Source organism: Trachurus trachurus (assembly GCF_905171665.1).
Source record: "Trachurus trachurus genome assembly, chromosome: 21".
NCBI lineage: Eukaryota > Metazoa > Chordata > Actinopteri > Carangiformes > Carangidae > Trachurus > Trachurus trachurus.
Genome location: NC_139899.1, coordinates 3,824,782 through 3,850,386, shown reverse-complemented (window position 1 = coordinate 3,850,386; position 25,605 = coordinate 3,824,782). Strand labels below are relative to the sequence as shown.

General features: G+C 41.0%; 1 protein-coding gene across 2 annotated transcripts; it reads left to right on the top strand.

Annotated features, from left to right (window-relative positions):
• Positions 1–7,036: 7,036 nt before the first annotated feature.
• gtpbp8 (GTP binding protein 8) lies at positions 7,037–23,699 on the top strand. 2 transcript variants are annotated; one of them, XM_083997488.1, is made up of 8 exons: positions 7,037–7,143; positions 8,098–8,301; positions 8,412–8,565; positions 13,650–13,748; positions 15,921–16,051; positions 17,955–18,054; positions 22,490–22,608; positions 23,578–23,699. In XM_083997488.1, exons 2-8 carry the CDS (start codon positions 8,129–8,131, stop codon positions 23,666–23,668), a joined length of 867 nt encoding a protein of 288 aa, XP_083853614.1. In that variant the 5' UTR covers positions 7,037–7,143; positions 8,098–8,128; the 3' UTR covers positions 23,669–23,699. The 2 variants fall into 2 exon arrangements, with proteins under 2 accessions (XP_083853614.1, XP_083853615.1); XM_083997489.1 differs by having other exon boundaries at positions 7,044–7,143; positions 8,104–8,301.
• The last annotated feature ends 1,906 nt before the right edge of the window (positions 23,700–25,605 follow it).

The following is a 25,605-nucleotide window of genomic DNA, read 5'->3' as shown; positions in this document are numbered from 1 at the left end:
TTCTCTACATCAGTGCCGCTGCTACTTGCTCCTCTTCAACAGAGTGGTCCCACTGAAATACAAAAGAGGGTTTAATTCCTTCATGCTGTGCTGCTGTCCCCTTCATGCTGCCGTGCAGTGTTGTCACACCACAAGGGGATTGTTTTGTAGTCAGAACATGAGTAATGATGATCTGCAAACAATACCTCGCAGCGTGGACCACAGAGTCCGAACTGACACTGGCCTATGATGGATTTTTACTTTGTGTCATCAGCTGTGTCCACCCACCGTCACTGTCACCTAGCATCTTTAACTACTTTTCTTTCAGAAAACTAGAGGTTAAAAACCCTTGTTTAAAAAGCTGCATTAGCTGTTGAACTGAGACCCAATCTTCAGGCTCTGTGTCAGTCACACTGCTGTCATGCAAGCTGTTTTGGAATGCAGGCTAAGTTTCCATGGGAGATATACAAACATGCACAAGTCTCATTGGGAGACTTTTGTGTTTATTTTAATGTCCATACAACATGAACATACTTTTTGGCTGGGCCACAATAGCAGGCTAGATAATCCAGGATGTCCCTGATTGACTGACTGAGCATATTTCCACCATTGGTCAGATGCATTTCTAGTTGTGTTGCCAATTTATTACATCATTAGATTTAGAAACTATCTGTATACTGTTTTATAACCCTGGATGAAGACTGAACCATGTGGATGCTGACTGGGATCTTAGGGCTACACCTCTACACTCTTAAAAATGTTGGGTTAAAAACAACCCAATTTGGGTAGTTTCCCAACCCAGCACTGGTTAATTATTGGAAAGAACACATGCTGGGTTAATTTAACCCAACAGATTGGGTTGGTTCCCTTAATTGGGTTGCTCATATAACCCAATTAAGGGTTCACATTGACCACACTGCTGGGTTAAACCCAGCAAGTTGGGTTGCTAATGTACCAATCGATCCCTGAAACTAGTACTCGACAGTGCGTCACAAACTTACATCTTAACAACTATATTGTGGCAGGCTATAGCAATATTAACCCAAACAGAGACTAACTTTAGATCTTGTAGCAGCTCCTGTTCCTCATACAATGCTGACTACAGGAGGAATGCTATTTAGTATCCTCAGAAGACACACACAAACTGCACATAAAGAAAACTGTCCCAAAGCATGCTGGGAAACTCCTCTTACCAAACGTCAACCCAATGTGTTGGGTAGTCCAAAACAAACCAACAGCTAAAAACTCCATTCCCAACAGAAATAACCTAGCGAATTGGGTTGAAAAAAAACAACCCAGCATTTCTTTGTGTGTGTACAGGCAGCTCTGTAAAGCAAGCACACCACTTCCAATACATTGAGCCTCACCCTCATTAGCCTACAGCAAATTACCAGCTTTCGTTAGTATCGTTATGACTAAATGAGGTAGAAGAACAGCTATGAGAGAGCAGGGGAGAGAGAGGATGCATCAGTAACATCTGTAGAAAGTAGCAGATGTAAATAGCATATGAAGAGAAACAACAGCAATTGGAAATGAGATTTACTGCATCACAGCAATAAAAGCACAAGCAGAGAAACAGGAAGGGATATAAAGGGTTTGTGTCCACTGAGACATTGGTGGGCTTCTCCTTTGTAGGAAGTCTTGAGTTTTACAAGTAATGCAGAAACTTGAACACAACACACAGGGGTGAGTGAAAACCATGCAGGCTTTGTAGTGAAATACTGCAACGACTAGTTCAATCAAACAGTCAGAGTTAGAGCTTCTAATAAAAGTCTGTTGTGTTCTGAAGTTGGAGTAAATAAAAGCTGTGGAACCACTGTGGGGATGGAGCTGCTGTGTGTGTGTGTGTGTGTGTTCAGGATGATTTTGCAGGTGTTCTTAATAATTTTTTGATATTTCCAGACAGCGTTGTGGTTATTACATCGGTATTTGACCATAACAGGTTCAGACATATCCTCTGCTTTTGGCCTCGTCTTGTTTCCCGTCTGTTTCTAACCTGCCTGCCTCTGACATGGATGTTGGATGAGCTGTTGTGTTCATCTGTTTTTCTGTTTCCCTGTGCTTCCTTCTCTCTCTCTCTATAAATGTCCAAAAGCATTTACCCTTTACATTTAATCTTCTAAAAGAAAATCACCAAACAGAGTGAATGAAATGCAGTCAGAAGAAGAGGAAATGTTTCCATCTCCGAAAAGCCGCAGATTCTTGATGTGTGATGATGTTCCGCCTTATTATCTTTCTGTGGACCTCACAGTCACCCCTGACTCTCCGCACCCTGATTTCTTCAGTATTTTGTTTCTCTGCGTTTCCTTTCCCGGGGCTTTATTTGTCAAGATTGCTTCCTGGCTCAAGGTCATTTCTCCTCATTCACCCCTCCTCTCCTTGATGTATTGATGCCAGTAGAGCCATGGTTCTTGGCCGCTAAAGCAAAATCGATATCCCCGAGCGCTCGGTGCTTGTGCTCTAATATCCTCCAAACACCACCTGCCAAAATATTTATGCTGTATTCATGGGAGATGCTTAGAGAGAGACAGGGAAGAACAAGGAGAGATACAACCGACGGCCTGGTATAGGATCTGAAGTAGAAACACTGCGAGGCTCGTATCACGGTAGCCTGTGATTTATACTTTGTGCGAGCTCTTATTAAATATTGCAGAGTCAGTGTAGCTGGCTTTGCTCGGCTTCTCGATCTCAAGTGGAGTGAGGAGTGTGAATATTATTGATGTGCGGGTTAGAGCAGGGTGAAGCACCTTTTTTTTTTTTTTTTTCCACAAGAGCGAGGGCAACTATTCCTCTGATTGTTCTGTTTATTTAAACAGAGACAGAGATTAATGAGAGAGAAAACACTTGGAGGGAGCGAGCCCGGATAAATGATAGAACATTTGTTTCCACGAAGCAGAGCTCTCCACCTCTTCCACCTCTCTGCACTGACCAACTGATAGAGAGCAGGGGTGCAGATCCGATGTCAGGATTGGGGGGGGGGGGGGGGGGGGGCACAAAAGTGATTTTTTTTTTTTTTTTTTGGCCCATATGCAACTCATACCATGTCGCCATAAATCACAATTCCGCAGAAGTTCGGCACATTATTCAAAAAGTACTGCACAGGGAATTGTTTATTGTTCTTACCTTTCTTGTTTATTTGTCCTAAACAGCCAACAGCGCGAAACACTGCTTACTTAACTGTTAATAAATCATAATGTTAAGGGTCTCGGGCATGTAATGTCTACTCAAGTTCTTATCTTTGGCCTCCCTCCGACCTTCCCAGATCTCCAATTCTTCTCACCATCTTCCTTTTCTCCCAGGACTACTTTATGCATGATTAATGTGAATATCAAAATATGAAGCCCTAAGATTGAGGGGGTCGTTTTTTTTTTTAAGCCTGCTGATGTCATCAGCGTCTGTGTAAGAAACTTCCCGCACACTGCAACGACTCAAATATCTTACCAAGAATATTTGTCTTATTTCTAGTCAAAATGTAATTTCTAGTCAAAACTAATCTCTCATTATAGCCTACTTAAAATAAGAAACATCATATTAAAAAGTAGCTTGTTTTCGGACAGTTTTTTACTTCTTTCAAGTATATTTTCACTTGAAATGAGTAGAAAAATCTGATAGTGGAGCAAGTTTTTCTTTCTTATTATACAAGCACCAAAAACTTGCTTTCACTGGTAGAAAATTAGTTTGAAACAAGTGAAAATGATCTAAAAAAAAAAGTAAATTTTTAGGTGATGAGTCTTATTTTAAGTGGAAAGAGATTCGTTTTGACTAGAAATGAGACATTTTGACAAGAAATAATAATAATTCATGTTTTTCAGAAATTGGGGGGTACATGTCCCCCCCGTCCCCCCCGGGAACTGCACCCATGTGATAGATGGAGGATGTTGCCACAGGTGTTAGACCTGACAGCTCTCAGCCCCTGGCCAGATGGGTGAACAGAGCAGGTCCAGCCTGCGTTAATCTCCAGTTGTCTTTCTTTTTTTTGCCCTTCCGACGAGTTTATGTGTCAGTCGTGTGTGTTTGTATGAGGCGTATTGATGATTTGACCTCATGACTTGTTCGACTCCTCTGCACTTCATCCTCCCAGACAAACCAAAAAGCGTGAAGCGATCGGGGGGGTCGGGGGGCTTTGGTATTCTGGCAACGCACGTCTCATTGTGGCCCTGTCGCATCTTGGCAGGAGGCGCTCGGAGGCCTCGGTGGTTAACATGTAAATGAGGGTTAGGGTTTAATGGGTCTAGAAAGGTCACGCAGGTCAACCTGTGTGATAATTTAGTGTCTGATTAACGTGTCGTCGGCATGTATGTGTGGGTGTTTATGGATGTGTGTGTGTGTGGGTGGCTGGTTGCAGCGTTGCAGCTGGAGTTTTTCCACATGCTTCTTTGTCACCAGCCTCCCGCACAAAAAACCCTCCAAAGCCTGTCTGCTGGACATCAGTCAGCCACAATGGAAGAACTGCAATAGACGGATAGAGAGAAAGAGAGAGCAAATGAAGAGCAGAAGAACAAATGATGATGATGATGCGAGAGGCTGGCTTGATGGTGTGGATGTCGAGGTTGTTTGGGGACGATCAATTCTGTATGATATCTTTTTTTTTTTATTGATATGCACCCTGGGGAGGTAAATGCCATCATGGCCCGTGCTATAGATGTCTGCTTGGCGGACGATTGATCGGTCTGGTATTTGATCCTCCAGCTCACAGTGAAGGATGGGGTGATGGAGTCATGAGAGCACTCATGGCCGCCCACCCTCCTCCCCGCGTTTTCCATTCCTGTGTGTTGCTCTGATCCCCTCCTCTCTGCTCCTTCCACCATTTATCTATCCCCTCTCTGCTGCCATATATCCCTCACTGTCTTGTTTCCCACCCAAGCGCCTCTTAAAAACCCCGGTGAAATGCGGGTTTGTGAGGTTTTAAAGGTTTTGTCCACAGCTCCATTGTGCTAAAAGCCATATAAATGGCCATTGGCTAAAAAATAAAAACCTCCAGCTATTAAGCAGCCTTCAAGCTGTTCATAGTGGTGATTCCCTCTCTTCTTGGTTCCCTGTGAAACAATAAAATGTTAAAGTAATGCAGCTTTTAATTTGCTAAAGGTGCACTGCCACATGAAGATATTCATTTAACTGCTAAACATTTGACGATGCACAAAAACACACATGTAATAAAATAGTCAGAGTGTGTAAATCAATTACGTATTCAATTTTCTAGTTTAATAAGACACTCTGTTCATATGAAATCTGCACTCTCTTAAATGGGTGATGAATGAAAAATGTGCCCGCATTACCACATGGCGTACAAGAATAAAAGACTCCATCGCAAAAGGACAGGGAGAATATGAGAGCTGTAATTGCATATCTGTGAATTAATTTGTTCAGTGAACATACTATGAATCACATCAGGTCATAAAACCCAGATGGAGCAGAGGGAGAGCTGGCACAAGGTGGAGCAGGCAGATATTTAACATATCAGATTGAGCGCAGCGAGGTTTCCTGCAGTCTGCACTGCCACCATGTGGAGATGGACGGGGACCAGAAAGAGCTGTGTAGATAACAGTGATTCATTTTGAAGTGCTGATCTTTAAATTGGATCCCCAAAGAGTGCCAAATGTTCTACATTTCAAAAAAAAAAAAGCTTTTAAATCTATTCATCAAAGCTGGGTAAATATTGGGAGCTGGTTTCTCCTCAGTTTAGGAATCGGAATGTGGAGAATGCTCTTGGGGAAAACTGTGAGAGGGAGGCTAACCACTCTGTGCTCATGAACCTGTGAAACCCAAACCACAGCTCGAGCAGGACTATTGATGTAACTCCCTCTCCTAGTGGGAGTCTCGGTGTAAAAAGCATGCAGAGGGTGGGAGAAAGCTCGGAGCCTCGCTCATCATCACAGCCACCTCATATAAGCAAATTTATGAAGACATTTCACTGGCGTGCTCCACCAAAACACTAGTATTATAATCCTCAATAATCCCCACCAAGAGGGTGATGGAGGATGTAGGCGACAGCTAGAACACTACCTTCCCCTGTTGAGGAGACGTCTCCAACCGAGGAGCAGGAACACAGGAATGTTTCTGTGTGGCTTGCCAGCCATGCAACAGTTTGACATATGTAACAGAATGTTAAAGAGGATTCATGTTCCCAAATTATATCCCAGAGTCTCAATTCAAAGTCTTCCACTTTTTAGTCATAAGGAAACACTTATGTAGCCTGTCATGACAGATCTTCAGGGGAGGACACAGTGCATTAAGAAAGTGTTCAGACACCTTCACTTTCTTTTTTTAGTCAAGACTCCTCTTATTCTCCAGTTGCTCAGTTTGGCTCTAGGATGAGTCCTGGTTGTTTGTGTCTGCATCCTTTCCCACACCTGAGTCTCAACACGATGCTGTCGCTTCCTTCCTCCTCGTTTCTGGTTTCTGCTCTGACAATGTTGTTGGCTGTGAGACCTTGACAGGTGTGTCTCTCCACCAATCACAACCAATCATCTGAAAATAACCACAGGCAGAATCAGGGTGTAGAAACATCTCAGAGATTATCAAAATAAATCCAAAAACCTAGCTGGGCTAAATTTCAACTGTCTGAATAGCCTACTACTAGCCTAGGCATAGCCTACTACTAAAATAATAAGTCACCCCCCCCTCTTTTAAAGAATTTTCACACTGGCAAAAAATAAAATAAAAAATCTGTTTTCACTTTCTTATTAGGTATGATTGAATCTTGATTAATGAGGGGGAAAGCTATGACTCAAGGCTGCACCATAACATAAAAGAACTGAACGATTATCAATTATTTTTGGTTTGTTCATAAACTGAGGTTTGCATTTTACCATGTTAAAATTAAAGAACATGCCAGGGTTTGAAGGGTGTAGCTAGTTGTAGCTATCTGTTTGTTTAAATATTACTTTAATGTTTATTATTTCCATATCAGACATTTCTACCCTACCACGTAACATAATGTAGCCTAACAGTATTTTTTATCCTCACAGTCAACACCTGGGTTGGTTTAACAGAGCGTTCGCTTTCGAGGCGGAACCATCAAAGCAGCATGACGTGTTTTCCACCGGACTCATTTTAGCGCTGCACTCAACATGGAAGATGAAAACAGTTCACAGCACTGAGTGCAGTTGTAACTGTAACAAGCTGAACAGTTTATGACAGACTGATGGAAATTTCGGAGTTCAGGTAAAACATGAAAATAACCTGCGTCACTAAATATAAGCTGTTAACGTCAACGCACTGTTCACGTCATGCTAATGTTTTTATTAGCTTGGTTAGCGACCTGTCCTTGGTCTGTTTACTGCTGCTGCTGCTGTGTTTAGACATGTGGGGCTGTGGGAGAAACAACTAGAAGCTGTTGTGTTATTGATAATTACATGAACTGTCTCCTCCGGTCGTGTTTATGTCCTTTTACATCTGTCTTGTCCCTGTGTTGTTAGCCATCAGAGAGGTCAGGGGGCAGAGTGGGCATGAAATTAAACGTCTGTTAACGTTTTATGACTCAACTTTTGATAATGTAACAGTGTGTGAGCGTCACCGTGGGTCGTTGGGTTAGAAAAAAACACGGAAACCACTTCTCCGGGATTGTTATTAGCCACAGAAAAACCAAAACACCCAGGTCCGTTGCTAGGAATTCTGGGCCCCCTTAAAGAATACTAAAGTGGGCCCCTGCCCCCTGACTTTTCCACTTTTTTTCTTAGACTACGTACTATTATCATTTTTTATTTAGCCTACTATGTTTTGATGCTAATGCAGCATTACTATGAGTATTTTTCTTATGCAGAATAATTCAGTCATACAAAGATTAGACTACTGGGGTTTTTTGTGGGCCCTACTGGGCGCTGGGCCCCTAGAATTATCATCACCTTTCTCCCCTATACAACGGCCCTGGTGACACCACCGGTCACTGTCTCTGACCAACCCGATCACTCCGCCCTCGAGTCCAACCACACAGCAGAAAATAGTTCCTAATCAGATGACACAGAGATCATTCAAATCAAACTTCTCACAACGGAATAAATTCATTCTGACAATAAAAATCAAGAATGCAATAATAACATTCAGATATGTGAGCAGCCTCCACTCATGAGGTGCTGCTCCACTTCCACTCTAACAGTGACTGTGTTTTTTCTGTTCCAGCTGCAGGCCGCTCTGACTCCTGCAGGGAAAGATGTTTGGTCTCCAGCTGCCACAGCTGTGGCTCCGTCCTGGGAGTCGTGTTTGTGTTGTTTCACGGCAGAGCGCCCACAGGCTGTCCTCCCTGCAGCAGGCCACCAAGCTCCCTCCCAAGAAATACCGGAGTCTCCTGTACCCGTTTAATGAGCTGGAAGGATACCTGGACAGGTACTCACTGCAGACAGTCAGTGGGTTATAAAAGGCTGCTTCTGCTGATCTTTGTGCATTTAGGGCATGAGATTTTGTACAGTCATAAAATAAAATGTTCCAACTTTCAGGTCTGTGGACAGGACACCGTTCCAGCTCTTCCACCCCAGTGTAGAGGACATGGTTAAGGCGGAGAAGCTCTTCTGCTCCTCACACTCTCATAAGATCGACTACTACGCCTCCGCAGAGAGGATGGAGCATGCTCCTGCACTCACACAACCAGAGGTGAGTGGGTGGCCTGTTGCATTTAGGGTGATCCTTTACCACTGAATGAATTTAGCTATGTATGTGTTTCTTCTATCACACACCTCTAGTCAGCCCCTGTTTTTGTTTCCCTGAGGTGTTTTAAGTTAAACATATACATATAAAGAGACAATAAAAGAGTACACATTCACACTGGAAAATATATGAAATAATTACATTACATACATTTGAAACAATACCATGACTGACAAAACGATAAGTACAATTAAAATGAACTAGACAAGACAGCTCCGACTGAGTTTTTATAATATAATAATATCCATACGTTAATAATTGGACTAGAATATAACACGTATCTTTATATGTGTAAGTAAATTGTGATTTTCTTTTCCATCATTTTATTATTACATTGTTGCTCATTTCCATAATGTGATATTTTGCATTCATTTTTTTTTTTACATTAAAATAAATTGTATTTATAGAGCGCTTTTCACCTGAAGAACAAGTCTCAAAGCGCTTACAATAAAAATTAGAAATAAAATAGAAAATAAAAATAGAATAAAAATAAAGTTAAGTTAAAAAAAAAAAAGCACAAGGACATTCTGGGACATAAGGGATAGGCTTTTTTAAACAGGAAAGTTACTAGAAGAGAACTAGAGAAAAAAACATTTAAAACAAAAGAGGAATAAATATCGGGCTGATACAAACATTTTACCTGTTTGTTTCCCTCCTGTAATATCTTATTGTTGATTCACTATTGAAAGGTCCAACAGACACTTGCAGATCTCTGAATATTAACACATTTTAATCGTAAAGGTTTTTTTGAATAACCCGATGAACATAGTACCTTTACACCTGTCCTAATGTGATCCTCAGTTCTGAGCTCTGCACACTGGTCTGTTCACTGATTTGACGTGTAGACTGAGGAATGTGACCACATTTATTTTTATTCTTAACCATCACAAACCGCTGGAGCCGTTAACAAGGAACACTGCACTCATAAATTGGTGGTGACCGACCAAATTGAACCAGGCTCAACTTTTACCACAGTCTGGTGAGGTGCCGTGTCAGCCAGTAACATAATTCATTTTTTTTGCATTGTTTTGTTGTTGAAGGCCCAGCAGCAGAAGTTTCTATCCTGTGACAGTGAGGAAAATACCACCAAACATCTTTCTGTTCACCTGATATAGTTTATTGTTACTAAATAACATACTCGACAGATTCCATTCCAGAGTGAAGCCAAAGCTCACAAAACATGATAATAGCAGTGAGTGAAAAATGGGATGTAAACAGGAATGTGAAAAGATATACACAAATGCAAATATGTTATGTTAAACTTTATTACAGACTCAAGTCCATACACAAGACACACAACACAGAGAAAGACAACACATTACACATAATAAAAGGTGATAATTGTGTTCTTTGAGGAATGAAGTTGACGAAAAAAGGATACATCACATTTCTCAGAAAAGCTTGGAGAGTATTGACACATGCACTTCCACTGAGCCATCTAGGTCTCTAGTGATATCAGTAATATTCTTAAAGCATCATTATAAGCAACCTGCAGTCTCTCTGTATGCTTGCTTTCTTAGAATCTGTCCATCAATGTGCGGTGAACAAGGGTTAAATAGGCTTTAAAGAGGAACTAAGCAGGATTTTTCCTGTGGCTATGCTACATTTTTACCTTAATTAAACAGCTCCGGAGTAATTGTTAAAGTCCCCCTAAAGAGGCATTTTAAAATTTGTAAAAATGCTCTGCTATGACTATTTTTTGATTAAAATTGCTTTCCCACCATAAAGTTGTTTAAAAAAGCTCCCAAATAGGCTAAAAACAGGTCTACTAATTTCCCCTCATTGAAAAATCCAGATTCGATGAATATTCATGCATGCAAATGTGTCTTGACTTGCGCCCGCCCACTACCACCGTGTTGCTAAGTAACGGCGGTGCACGGTAATAGGGCAGAGGAAACGGAGGAGAGAAGTCAAAACACAAGGTTTGCACTGAGTTTCGAACCCTGGTCTCCCGTATTAAAGGCGGTGACTGGTGACAGGCTGTGTAAGTAGATCACATCTCAGTGAACAACAAATGAGATGCAAAACTAATTCAACGGGATTGGTTGCGAGCAGGGGCGGATTGGCCATAGGGAGAACCGGGAGTTTTCCCGGTGGGCCGGTCACTAATGGGCTGATAGGCGGCCGTTTTATATTTATTTATATATTTATTTAACTTTTTTTCGCCATGCCTCGCCTTGCCTATTGTAACTCTCCCGGCCCAGGGAGAGAGACATGCATAGGCTCGGCCCACAGTGCTCAGCTGCAGACACAGCAGAGAGGTGACGATTGGCCTAGTGGCTTGTCCACCTGGCCCAATGGCCCTATGAGAGGCTACAGAGGCCCAGGAGTCCCACCCACGCATGTTCTAGACCCCCCCTCGTCCAATCACTTTTGATGATGAGGAGTCATGATGAGAGAGAGAGCGAGAGCGAGAAAAAAACACACACCAGCGCACGAAAACGGAAAAGAAAAGTAAAAAAACGCAAAGGCGGCGCGGGAAAATGGAGGAAAGTAACAGAAAAAGAAAAGCTCTAGCAGCACAGACTGCTGAAAGTACAACAATTACGCAGATGTTTGCTTCAGGGGCCGCCTGGCCTGGGCAGGGCTAGAAGCACCGATGCTGCAGCTTCAGCAGCAGGTCCTTCACGTGAGTCTGAAGGGAGTGAGGCTCCCATTACCACTGCCCTTATGATGCAGGAGGAGGATGAAAAAATAAGTGTTGAGAAGACTCTCCACCATGTGAAGGAGGTAGTGATACCGTGTTAAGCAGGTATGTGCTTTCCAGAATGGTGTGGATAAACATTCATTAAAATACTGTAAATGGTCCAGAACGGTTGCTATGAACTTTACTTGACATAATAAATAGCTATAGCTAATAACTCTGATGGTGTGGTGTGTTACAGCTAAATCTAGTTATCTAAAGTATTGGAAAACAATAACTCATTTCATTCCTTCTTACACTTCTTCACTTCATATACTATCCTCATTAATTGATTAGTTGCTTTTATTAAAATGCCCTCACTCAAATTTGGTCATGAAGGATATTGAGCTAACAACTTAACAAATATGTATGCTTTCCATATTTTTTTCAGTCAGTGTTTATGGTTTATTGTCCTTTCAACAGTTTAACATTACAGTTAAAATTAATAAAACACTGATTAACTACTGTTACAGTAAAACATCATTCTGCATACATATTACTCATGATGCAGTACACAAATTACAAGTATTTCTTGTCTATACATTATGTTGAGCTGTACTGTCTTTCTAAGATAAAATTAGTGTTTGTCCATTTTTCAGATCATTGTACTATTGTTTTCCATACTTTAGCCAACTAGCCAAAGTTCTGATTGCATGCAGACTCATTATGTGCATGTAATCTTGTCCAAATGTATTCCACACTATTCCTCTACTTTGTTGTATATTGTACAGTATATCGTTTAATAGTGGTGTTATTAAGAGCTTGTGTGTATCAACGGTGCTAGTTGACAAAATATCCGCGTGAAGATAGTGGGCCGGTCTGGATCAAAAAGTCCAGGGCCAAATTTTTGTCCCAGTCCACCCCTGGTTGCGAGGGATTGTGACGTATTAATCCCGACTGTTTGCTGAAAAACTGAATCCAACTTTTTCAGACTCTGGCTTTGAAACTGCATTTTCAAATCTAAAATGCTCAGTTGTGGCTGCATTAGCGACTTTGCTGCTGAAATGTCTTGTAGCAGAACCCAAACACTACATTGACATGTTAATCATTTCAAAAAGTCAATTTTTGGTTTAGGGGGACTTTAACTACATGACTGGTTATGAGTGGGAATCATGGCTGAAAACCAACCTTGTGACATCAGTGTAGTACCTGGCTGCCGCCCCGGTGTCCAAGCTCTCGTCTCTGCAGCACCGCGACACAAACGCGCAATATTTTGTTAAGACTACACAAATATACACGTCGTAACATCGTATATGTTATATAACGTCATCCACCGCTCCATGTATTGGTTTTTTGTCATAAACAAATGCACATGGCTGAGAGGAGGGTTAGCAACACAGAGGAAAAGCGTTTAGTTTCCCTTTAAACAGACACCTTCACAGCATCTGGACAATACAATTACAGCCATTAATAACCCAAATCCTATCACCCCAGGCCTCCAAGTGGTGCCAAAACATCTGTACCATTATTCCAGATGTGGATCTGAAGACCCCAGCCTTTCATTAGTGACATTTATTTTATTGCTAACCCTTCCCTGCATTCATCCCTGCAAATCAAAGTGTGTATAAACTTAATAGAGAGAGCAGCCCTGCAGGTTTCTGTTGATTTAAAATGTATGAGTGGAGTCTCTTGTTTTTGTAATGACTTTCCTGTTCTCTTTTTCTTCACTGTCATCCTGCTGACACCCAGACGGCCTCATGGGAGTTAAAACCTGGTTGTTTTTATTGACCAGTGTGACCTCAAGCAGAGAGAAAAAGCAGCGGCGGCGGCGTTGCGTCGAACACACAGAGGTTGTTCACGTCGCCCTTCTTCGTCCCGAAAAATGTAGACAGTGTAATGCGTCTTCACCCTTTTCCCGGAGCCAAATCCATAATTAAGCAGGAGCTGACGCTGGATAATAAACGAGCAGGTTTCTAACCTTACAGTCAGCGGTGCTAAACCGGTGGCATCATCATCGCCGAGCGCCGTGGCGACGGGACAACAGGCTGCAAGTCGGTTACCATTCTGCTCCCGTGCCCTGTCAAGAGGATGATGCATCTGCGGCTCGCCGGCAGCACCAACCTCCATCCATCTGTCTATTGTCAGAGAGATGGATGAGCCCCAACCACGGCGTGCGTGTATGTGTATGTGTGTGTCTGTGTGTGTGTGTGTGTGTGGGAACTCTACGCCCGTGATACTGCAGCAGCCGGTCGCAGCAGAGCAGAACTGTCGATGCAGCTGAGGAGAAAAAAATACATCTATATAGTATATCTGCCAGAACAGATCACTGAATTAGGGATCAGGAGGCTCGATCATTACCGTAACACATTGAGATTGAATGTTATTGTGTGTGTGTGTTTGTTCCCAGGTGTGTTTCATCGGCAGAAGCAACGTGGGGAAGTCGTCTCTCATCAGAGCTCTGTTCTCCCTGACTCCTGAGGTGGAGGTCAGAGTCTCCAAAACTCCAGTGAGTCCATCTCTGATCCAACGTGAGGACGTTACTGTCTGCTGTTTAGGAGACATTTTCTTTTACATGAGTTAACATCTGCTAAAATGTGCGAACATCTGGCTTTTATCTGCACACACTCGGCATCGTCTCCCAGGTCAAACGATGCAGTTTATTGGCTTTTATGACGGGAATGAATGAACTTTATTGTCATTATACACACTGTACATCAGAAATTGTGGCTTCCCCTCAAGGTAATAGATAGACCAAAATGAACAGAACAAAAAGCTAAATGAAAAGCACAGTAGGGAAATATATCCCAAAGTAAATTAAAACAGTGTGAAGCTGATAATTTTTAGCCCTTTCAGCTGGCCTCACGTGTAGCAGAGACACTGTAACAGTAGTGTGTTGGAATGGTCTGGCCAAATCTCTACAACACAAGATATTTTTGGTTTGGTATCTGCAGTATATTGAAGATTAGCCCAGGTTTCACCTCAGTCATGGGAAAGTATTATTTTTCTTTTGCCTTATGCTAATTTTGATGTTACAAGCACCTGTTGCTGATTCAGTATCAGTAGCAGTCTTTCTCCTCCACTGTTTCCTGCCCACTCCCTTCTTTTCTCTCTTGTGATCCCTCTGACTCTCTCATACTACAGAGAAAAATAGGGGGACATTTCTGTACTTAAAGGTATTATGTAATGGTTCCCAAAGTGGGGTCCGGGGACCCCCAGGGGTCCTTGAGAGGATTCAAGGGGGTCCTCAACTTTTTCTTGAAATGTTACCACTATTTTCTAGAATTTTTTAACTTTTTTTCTTTTTGAGAAGTTATTTTTATTTATTTATTTATTTTAGAAATTTTACCCAATTTTTTCCACTTTTTTCTAGAAAATGTCAAACTTGTTTTGTTTAAAAAAAAAAAAAAAAAAATCTTACCACTTTTTTCAAGAAATGTCTCTACAATATTTCCAAAAATGTATGCAAAAAATAACATCATATTCAGTCTCAGAACAAATATTTGTGTATTTCTGGTGTTTGCTTCAAAATTTTGTCCAATGGGGATCCGTGGTCTAATTTGTACCAATTTAGGGGTCCTTGATGTAAAAAAGTTTGAGAACCACTGCTCTAGAGTACCTATGTGTACCTTTTGGGGGGTAGAAAAGGCACATAAATGTTCCAGAATGGCAAAAGGTACATATATGTACTCCTAAGGTACACGTATTTACCCCCTAAAGGTACATTATCAGAGACAGTGTGTTAGAAAAAATTTGTAGCCTAAGTAAATAAGTCTGGTAACCTATGAGGCGACTATTAATATGATTTAACATAGGGATAATAATTAAACATTCAACTAGTAATTTTTTTTAAAATAATATATATGTAACGGAGGTCTGCAGGTGTGCCACAGTCACGAGGTAGCTACCCAGTAAGGAGAAGTGACAGGTTGTGGCGGTAACGGTACTGGAAGTAAACTCACTCACCCATAAAAGACGTGCTAACCAATTTGTCAAGCGGTTGTCAACGTCTTGGCGAAGCGGTTAGCATCGTCGCCTCGGGGGCTGCTAACTCCATCGGCTGACAAGACGTTATGGTGCGTTCAAGGCAACTCGTAACTCGTGTTTTTCCGACCTGTGAAGTCGTACCAGTTCGATCTGGTACGAGTTCACGGGTTGGAAGTTACGAGTGGCCGTTATAGTGACTTTCACAGGTAAAACAGGTCGGAGAAACACGAGTGGGTTGCCTGGAACGCTACTAAGTCGTAAGTTGTGACTTGAAGCTGTAATTTATGGTTTCAAAAGCCTGCCCATTTGCCAAAACGACCGGATCGCTTACTTCTGCTTTAAACTGGTACAATTTGAAAAGGTACAAAAATATACCGGCACCAATGGGTACAAAACTGTCTCTAAAAAAGGTACGCCTGGAGCAACAAGGGTTTGTACCCTTTTGAGTACATTTCCGTACTTCTATTTTTGTTTCAGACCTATAATTTACTAGGATGATGGGTAGATGGCTGGTCTGCAGCCATTACTTAAACTTATTTTATGCAATTTTTGTTAGTTGTTGTTGTTCTTCTTCTTCCATTTCTTCTTTCCTCGGATACATATATTATCTAATTTCTGAGATGTTTTGTTTTCTTTTTTCAGTGAATGAAACAAATAAACTAAACTAATCTCTGTCTCCTTGTGTCTCTCTCAGGGTCACACAAAGAAGATGAACTTCTTCAGAGTGGGTAAAGCCTTCACCATCGTGGACATGCCAGGCTATGGACACAGAGCACCCAAAGACTTTGTGGACATGGTGGAGCCGTATCTTAATGAAAGGAAAAAGTGAGTTCTTCACTGCTGAATGAGAGAGCGTATATACACAATACCTACAACCTCTCTTCATTTCTTAATCAGCTTGCAAACCAACAACCAAAGAATCTATGGTGAATTATATGGGTTGTTATCGTATGTCATTGTCTCTGTTTGTGTAATTTCTTTCACTACCAGCGGGGGGAGACACAAGTTCCAAATTATTAAAGGTTAAGTCAGGTTAGCAGTAGATGTAAAGTCAGTGTGTTGGTGCTGGTTATCACATCATCCTCACTGCGCTATTTAGAACTTTTTTTATGTTTCTGCTGTCACTCTTTTATCAATCATGTGTAGAGCTGCATATTTGACATATAATTGAAATCTCAACATGGCCAAGTGCAATGTCCAAATCACAGGAGCTGCAAAATGTGTCACTACATAAACACCTAGCATCTACACATCATAGATGAAGTCTGTTTGATACAGAACAAAAATGTCGTTACTTAATTTTGTTCGTGAAAGTGGAATGCAAAAAGCTCATTGTCAACTGAAATCACAATTACCACGTTTACATGATGTTTTTTAATTCGGAATTAATTATTCTGAATTAAATAGTTCGGAATTAAAATATTCTCCTTCGAGTTTACATGGAAATAATAATTCCGAATTGGGGTTTACATGGAAAACACATTAAATAGCCTTTATTTAATTCTGCTTAACGTCTGGGGGTCGGGAAGCGTTCTGATTGGACAGGGGGTACACGTGTCTACGTATTTACGTCTATCCTGGCAGTGAGCTTCGCCTTCCCCGCCAGAGCAGCAGCAGCGGCGGCGGCCGGGCACCGGGGTCTGTGGAGCAGGTTCTTGAAGTCTGGTTGTCCCGACCAGCAATCGCTCTGGTCCCGACATGACTCACTCACAACACTGCGGCTGTAACGTTATGTTGTGTGTGTTGTAGCCTACTTTTCACGGTTAAGTTATCACCGGGACACACAGAGCACACGCAGAGCACGGATGTATATTATCACAGATAACACAGAGCGGCAAGTCAGTTGATTACCTTTCCGATTGCCTATCCGACGCATGTGTAGAACGACAGGAATTCATTTTAAAAAGAATAAACGTTTACATGATCGAGGAATTAATTAATTCAGATTTAAAATAGGAATAAACCACCCACTTAATTCGGAATAAAGTTTAATTCCGAATTATATTTTCACTCGGAATTAAGTGTTTACATGGTCTTTTTAAAGCGGAATTAAAGCAGAAGTAAGTGATATATTTGTGTTAATATAAGTCTTAAATAGTTATATCTTCCGACAGCAATCACTTACATAGAGTGTTTGGACTGAAACACGGGTCTCTCAGTCCCTCTGCTCTGCGTGAAGTGGTACCAGTTCGATCTGGTACGAGTTCACCGGTCGGAAGTTACGAGTGGCCGTTATAGTGACTTTCACAGGTAAAACAGGTCGGAAAAACACGAGTGGGTTGCCTGGAACGCTACAAAGTCGTAAGTTGTGACTTGAAGCTGTAATTTACGTTTTCAAAAGCCTGCCTGGAACGCAGCATTAGCGAAAACGACCGGACCACTTACTTCTGCTTTAACTTTTATTCAGAATTAAATTATTTTAATTCGGAATTAAAGCTCTCATGTAAACGGGGCAAATGAGTCAGTGACTGTGATATGATTTAGTGTTGTACTGTGCAGCCCTAGTTATGTCCTTACAGGCCACCGTACAGCACCGTGTCTGTTTTATACCTAACATCAATCTGCTGCCACTTTGATGAAACGTGTTGAGGCATCAAAATGATTTATTGTATCGTCTAACTATTGTTTTTGAAACAATAATAATAATACACAGAGACTCATGTTATAAAGTGTACAGATGTACGACACCACACTCATCAGTGGCTGATGCATCTCTGTTGTCTTTCAGTCTCATGAGGACGTTCCTGCTGGTGGATGGCAGCGTTGGTCTTCAGAAGGCCGATCTCATCGCCCTGGAGATGTGTGAGGAGTTCAGACGTCCATATGTGGTAGGATCACACACACACACACACACACACACACACACACACACACACTTTATTCACAAGTTGCTACATCCAACTTGTTTACTGGAAAAGACTTCCAAATGACTGACAGCATAAAACTGAGGCAAGAAACAGGAAGTGAAACAGTACTCATCATATCACCACACGCTCATTGTCGTGTTTACAGCAGCTAAACCAGGCAGAAACACGGAAGTGTCGGAGGACTGGTTTTGTAACCTAGCAACAGTGGCATTCTGACCAGAGAGAGTAAGGTTGTAGGTTGAGAGCGCCCGTTCGGTGGACACGGCCCCTAATGCCTCTGCGTCAACTCCACGCTGTAACCTTTTTGAAGTTCTGCGGCCATGTAACGTGTAGCTGCGCAATTCACAGTAGTAGACGTAGCGGACCAATCACAGCCCTCGTGGTCTGCGTCGCCTCAATGTGTTGTTAGCAATTTTTTGGAGGTGCTTGTCAGGTTACGCCGCAGGGGTTCTCCACGCCGCAGAGGGCTCCACGCAGGTCCGCCGTCGACTTGATGAAGAAGCGTAAGTCAGGCTATCGGATTAGGCCATGTACTCTTCTTTTGTCTTGTATAGTTTTTAGACAAGATACAGGCACATCTAAATAACTGGGAATATATTTAATAAACCTAAAAATCACTAAATCAAAACATGAGAATATAGTGAAACATTCACTATTGTAACATAATGGTGTCACACTCTAATCAGCTAACTGAAACAACTGAAAAGGTTTCCTGAGCATTTAACCATCCGGTGCTTTCACACATGCAGCGTTACGTCGACCCACTTGAACTTGGGCCCCAGTCCGGTGCGTTAGGGTCAGTGTGAACACAACAGTCGCACTCGGGCTTGCAACAAGAAGGGTGCACCTACCTCGATCCGCTCCAACCGCCTGGGGTACGCCACAAGTTTGGGCTAAAAAGTAGGGATGGGCATTTCGAATAATTTCATAATCGAGTAACCTAACCTGGTGTTACCCGGGTAACCGATTACTGTAATAAAAAATAAAATGACGTCATGTCTGATGGACAGAGCGCAGCCGGTGCATAAATGCGCTCTGTCCGTCAGACAGTCCGCATTACTGACACACAGCGTCGTCAGACAAAATATCAGGTGGATAATAAGAGTAGAGACTGGAGTTTAAGATGCACATATGGGGCAGATGTGCATCTTTATGCCGGGAATAAATGCGCTGCATGCGCTCTGAGCGCTGAGTGCAGCGCATTTATGCCGCGGCTGCCTCGGAGGAGGAGAAAACTTTTTTTTTCTTTTTTTTTTTCAAAATCATTAGCAGTGCTTATTTATTAGTCCACACTACACATGTTGGTGCCTTCGGTCCTCTCTGCCTCGCATCGTCTCAGGAAATAACTGGGAAGGTTTCAGAATGTTTGTAAACTGAAAGCAGATTTTCTAACAGACTTGATGACACCTGTCGTCTCCCTCCCGACGGCTTACGCCGAGGGAACCACCACAGATTAATTTAAAAGGTTTGAAAGTCCGAGGCTCGATCCAAAACGCTTTTACACAGCAGAAAATCACGTTGCTTGATCCGAAACTGTTTAACACTACAAAAATCCGAACCACGGCATGATAATGTAGTTTGATCCGACACTAGACTGCGCTCTAACGTGCCGTTTTTTTAATCCTAGGTTAACCGGATAATAAATTCATAACCAGATAGCAGATTGCCTACTCAGGTGCACATCCCTACTAAAAAGGCTCCTGTAGTTTACTCGCGCCACCACGCTTCATTCTCAAAATCTGTTGTTTGCAGAGAGTGGTACCATGCCTCTTTTCTCGCACGTTAGTTTTAAAGTAATTAGTAAGTAATTAGTGATAGTTACTCATTACCTCAAAAAAGTAACATAGTAACTCAGTTACTACATTATAAAAGTAACTAATCACCAGGAAAAGTAACTATTGTGTTTTTATAAAATGGTGAAAAATGTTACTTAAATTATTTCATTTCATTTTCATTTATTGTTTATTTGACAAGGACAGTGCACATTAATGAACAATTAGTGACGCGCACATCACGTCATATGTAAATATGCCGGATTTAGCTCAAAGCTAATTTCCATCCATAGTCCTCACATTTAAAGACGGACAGACATACCATAGAAAAAGATAGCAATATGAAGCTACCTGCATAAGTAATTAAAAAACATAGTATTAGCAGCAGTTACAACAATAAGAAAACACATAGCAACCTGCATAAATATAAGAGAGGACAGAGTAATAGCAGCATTTATATCAGTAAAACATAAGAAATAAGAAAACATATCATAAATATAAGAAAAAACTGAATATTAGCAGCAGATTCACAATAAAATTACAATACAGAATACGATACGGAAGAAATAAGGGCTACAGTAGTACTGTATTACAGTGCTAGTCAATATTTCATTCATGGGTGCAGATTTGGTGAGACAGTAACCATTCTTTAAGCTGTTTTTTGAATGCATTACAAGTAGGACTGTCTCTAATCGCTGCCCTTAACAGTTAGGCCACTGAACATGATACTGAATGGTGCAGCGTTTAGACCAGAGTGAAAACAAACGATGTGTGAATGTGAGCTGTAGGAGCTGAAAACATTTTTACTTTCTTAGACTTTTGCTTTGTCTTGTGCAGTTTTTAGACGAAAAAAAATATCTTTGGCCTAAAACTTTGATTCTAAACTGTGATGAAGGTTTTTATCTCACGAAAACAGAAAACAGAGGACGGATTATGAGTAAAATCAATAGTTACTCACAGTGTAATGGGTGTGATTCAGACCTAAGCCAGCTCTTTACCAGCTCTTGCCAAATAGCAATTATGTGTGTGCGTCACCGTCACGTTGTTGTGACGTGTGGCTGACAGCACCCGGTACCTGTCCACACCTGCCTGTAACACTCTGTCCAACATCTGCAGCACAAACACACAGATGAAAGCCTCCACCATATGGCAGAGCATCCAGACCTCCCCCCTCCTCTTTACATTTCTCCTCATTCTTCTTCCCCGAGTCCTCAACATTATGTCCACACTGAATTAATGCTGAACGCTCCCACTCAGCTATTTAAAAACTGCTGTCCCTTCTGAAACGCCACCCGCCGTGGCATTATAATGAAGCACCCCCTCTCTCTCCCCGTTCTCCGTCCTCAATTATTCATGCCCTACGCGTTATTAAATACTCGGACCATTATTAAGTCTGTGACAGTGCAGCTTTTAACAGAGATTAAGATTAACTTCCACTGCTGAAATAAGAAGGAAGGCATGAAGTCATGAGCTGAGGCTGGATGTGATGCAGCACCAGCAGATCAGTGCAGGAGTGGAGAGGATGATGAGTTTTAAACTCAGGCAAAATCTGTTCATTTTCAGCTTTCTGTAATATAATTTAAAGATTAAAAACATAATTCATTGATAATGTTTAGTCTTGTTTAAAGCCAACATCATTTAGTTTAAAGTCCATATATCAGATGTGTAGTGCAGTGATGTGAAGTGTCCAGAAGGTGTCACAATAAGTCTGTTGTGCTTTTTGTTTGCAAACTTCAGTGAGGTAATGCAGTGATGAATACATGAGAGCAGCACGAGGATCACAGTGTCTCTGTGTGTGTTCTGACTGACAACAACTCTGCTCACTGCAGTGTGAGCTGTGAATGCTGGAAAAAAACTGTATTATCTGTGGCAATGATTATTATAAGTGGCAATAAAGAAAAAAAAATCAGGACTCTCCTTTAAGAATGTTAATTGATTAAATAAACTCAGACCTTTGTGCACTTAGTTTTAAGTTTAGATTAGTTTAGTTTTAAGTTCATTTCGGACATGTTAAAAGAAATAAAACATAATACAGTAGCCTAATGGACAGACATAACAAATAAATACTTTGCAAAGACAACACATGAACAAAAATAAAATAATTGAAAATAAAGATTTTTTTTGTTTTTTCATATCCAAAAAGAGGTGGGAAGAAGTAAAATTTATTTACTCCCACCCCTTATTCATAACTTAGCTATCACGCTTTCTTGTCATTATAATCTATACAATAAATTAATTTATGAGTTTATCTAGCTGGATTTATTCTAACATATTATCACTTATCTTTATCTATCTAATATATGACATATACAAACACATACAAAGACAACTTCAAAATGTAAAGGGGGTTAGGGTCACATCTGTCTGCTGTAGCTCACCAGTCTCAAAGATTTGAAAGTGTCTTTCTATCAAAGATTTGAGACAAAGGTAGCTGCTCCACAGATGGAGTTCTATACAAATGTATGCATTCTGCAGTTTCATGAACTGGATGTTTGTATTGTATGAATCACATGTGTTATAGATTATCTCTGGTTGTACTGTATTATCTGTGGCAATGATATTATAAGTGGTAATAAAAAAAAAAAATCAGGACTCTCCTTTAAGAATGTTAATGTGTCGCACAGATTGTGGTGACAAAGATCGACAAATGCGGTACCGGACCTCTCCTGACAAACCTGTTGAACCTCCAAGACGTGGTTAAAACCCAGACCTCCAGCTGCTTCCCACAGCCTTTCCTGGTCAGGTGAGACTCTCTCTTTCTCAGTATCCATCACCTCCAACTCCCCACTGTGTGTATCCAAACACTCATCTCCTCCTCTCCTGTGCTGCTGGAAATACTGGAAATACCCATAAGACACCTGTAGCAACCCAAAACGTAATAACTGCCAATAACGTCATGATTTTGGCCATTTTAATGAAAACATTCTTGGCAAATGTTTTTTTTATTATTATTTTTTTTATTATTGTGCAATACAAGTGACAAACATAAAGCATAAGTAAATTAAAAAAAAAAAAAGCATCAGCAGCCAATCGATCAATCGCTTTTGTCCGTCCACAATGTGAATGCCCCCGGCTGTCCGTCTTAAGTGTAATAAAGCCCATAATGTAATAACTTGCCAATAATGTAATAAAACGTTTGACCCAATGACGCAATAACGTTTTGCCAATGTAAAAAGTTATTACATTATTGGCTGTTTATTATGTTACTGGCCTAGAATTAAAAAATACTTCGGAAATGTAATAATTACCGGTACCCATAATGTAATAATACATGGATAAGAGTCTACATTTCTAAGAAATAGTAGGTTTTTTTTGCAGTTTTTGTACAGCATGCTCATCAAAAATACAGTAGTAAAGTACAGTAACATTATTACATGGCTCAAAAATGGAATTACATTTTTGGCTTTATTACATTTAAAATGGCCAAAATCTCTACAGGACCCCTGTGGATTTGTTGATGTTGAAAGAAATAAAGACAAGATAAAAAACAGCATTATCTTTAAAATACCTTTAAGTTTCCTGTATTTTATGTATTTAAAATGTTCATTTTACAGTATATTTGTTCTTTTCCACTCAGAGTTAACAGACGTGTTTTTCTTTACTGGTTAACTCTAGGCCTGATCGACATTACTGTTTCTCATCTGTGTTACAAGCTTTGCATTCTAAATAGACTAATCCCCTTCTTTATCGTCTTTGTTTGTGTGTGTGGCAGCTCCCTTCACTTCTGGGGGGTCTACCTCCTGAGGTGCTTCATCACCCACGTCACAGGCAGAATCAGGTTGACAGACACCTCGCAAAGATGACGGGAGGCCAACGAGATTCAAAATTTATATTTATGCCTCATTGATGACATGTGTGTCTGATAATGGGATATTGACCATAAAGAGCTTCTGTAGATATTTATTGGAAGATTTGTTTTTGAATAAAATGTAAAGGCCACTCTTGTCTGACTGGTTGTCCTTTAACTTCTCAGTTATAGCCTACATCACATTGCTACTTCCAAAGTGTAGACAGATGCAGAGGCGTTGCAACAGGGCAAGCAGCCCAGGCAATTGCCTATAGGGCCCTATGCTGGAAGGGGGCCCCCAGGGATGGCTGGCATTGGTCCATATCGGTGACAACCTGATGTTGTCATTGGCTGTGTACATCAAATGTTGTGCATAGTCAACCCAGTATCATATATAAAAATGTAACCAGAAAACATTGCCGTTTCGAATTATTCTGGCTAGATCTGAAAAAACAACAAGCAAGCGAATGATTATGTACATTCACTGAGCGAATATGAAAATAAAATATATATTTCTCGCTAGAAATGTAATTAAAGGGCATTTTTATGCAGAAACTACTTCAAAATATAGATTTTTCCACAAAAAACTATAGAAATATTTGCAATGTTTTTTGTTCCCACGGCCGGAAACGTGAGAGTCACGTGACTTGGACGCAAAACAATAGGAAAAGAAATAGTCAGAAAAAATGTAGCAGTCATACAATTTAAGAGCCGTTATTGTAAACCCTTTTGCACTTTGGACCAACATAGCCAAGGTACGTTTTATATGAGACGGGGTTGGCATAGTATGCAGAATTGAATCATCGATAGTTTGGGATTTTTTGATTCATTAACAGTAAATGTTTGTGGTCCCAGTTGGGGCTGGGGGCCCTCCAAGTTACCTCTTGCCTGGGGCCTCCAGAGTGTCTAGGAACGCCCCTGGACAGATGTTCAGGTGCACTATATGGTGATGGCTTGTGGACATTACAACACTCCCACAGGCATTCATTCCTCTGCTCTAAGATTTTTAAACTTGCCTCAGCATGTCTCAAGCAAGCTAATAAACTGAGTGTCTGTTTTCTGAGTGCAGGTTTCAAGTAAACACTCAGAAAAACCTAGACCTGCTTCATAATCACACATGGACATCTACCGTTATACAATACAGACCTTTTACCTTTTTTGAAATATTACATAAGATTATGGCTTTTGGCATCTGCAGAGGGAGAAGTGAGAAGAGTCTTTGAATCCAGGTTTTATCACATTTATCTCTTCTTGCCCTCTTTCATTACACCATTTAATGTCATTTTCATAATAAAATGCACCTTACAAGCTAAGTGTAAATGGACATTGCGTTATAATTAAGTTTGTCAAAAACTTGGGTGTGACATATTCCTGTTGTATAGTTTATTGGGACAGGAGACAGCGTTGGACATGTGACTTGTCTCTGACAATCAACCCCAAAGTGGTCAGTCTGCTTCAAACAAACCACGTCTGAAGGCAAAGGTCTTTACGCCCGCTCCAACTGGACACACAGTCATAGAGGTTGTCAATAAGTACCAGTACCTGGGAACAGTTTTTGACAACCTGCTCAAGTTTTCCTCTATCAAAGAGGAAATCCTTCGGTTGCTGGTTTCATCCTATTACTCTGCAAAACAGAAACCGCCTGTTAAACACATGCAGTCAAAGTTTGCTCAAAGATCATTGAGCAGCCTATTCACACTCTCACCACCTTATGTGATCAACTGACGCTGAAATCAGCTCACAGGGTTTTGAAAGACCCCACTCACATTTTATTTTCTGAGTTTCAGTGGCTGTTTTATTTTTTTAAGCTACTATGTTCTTTTAAATTGCTCCCTGGGGACAAATTAAGTGTCTTGAACTTGAACTAAACAACTGTGGGATGTGATGACTCGCACAAAGAACCCAAAGTCTGAGGGTGTGGGTCACAATTTCATATTTTTACAAGTGGCAGAC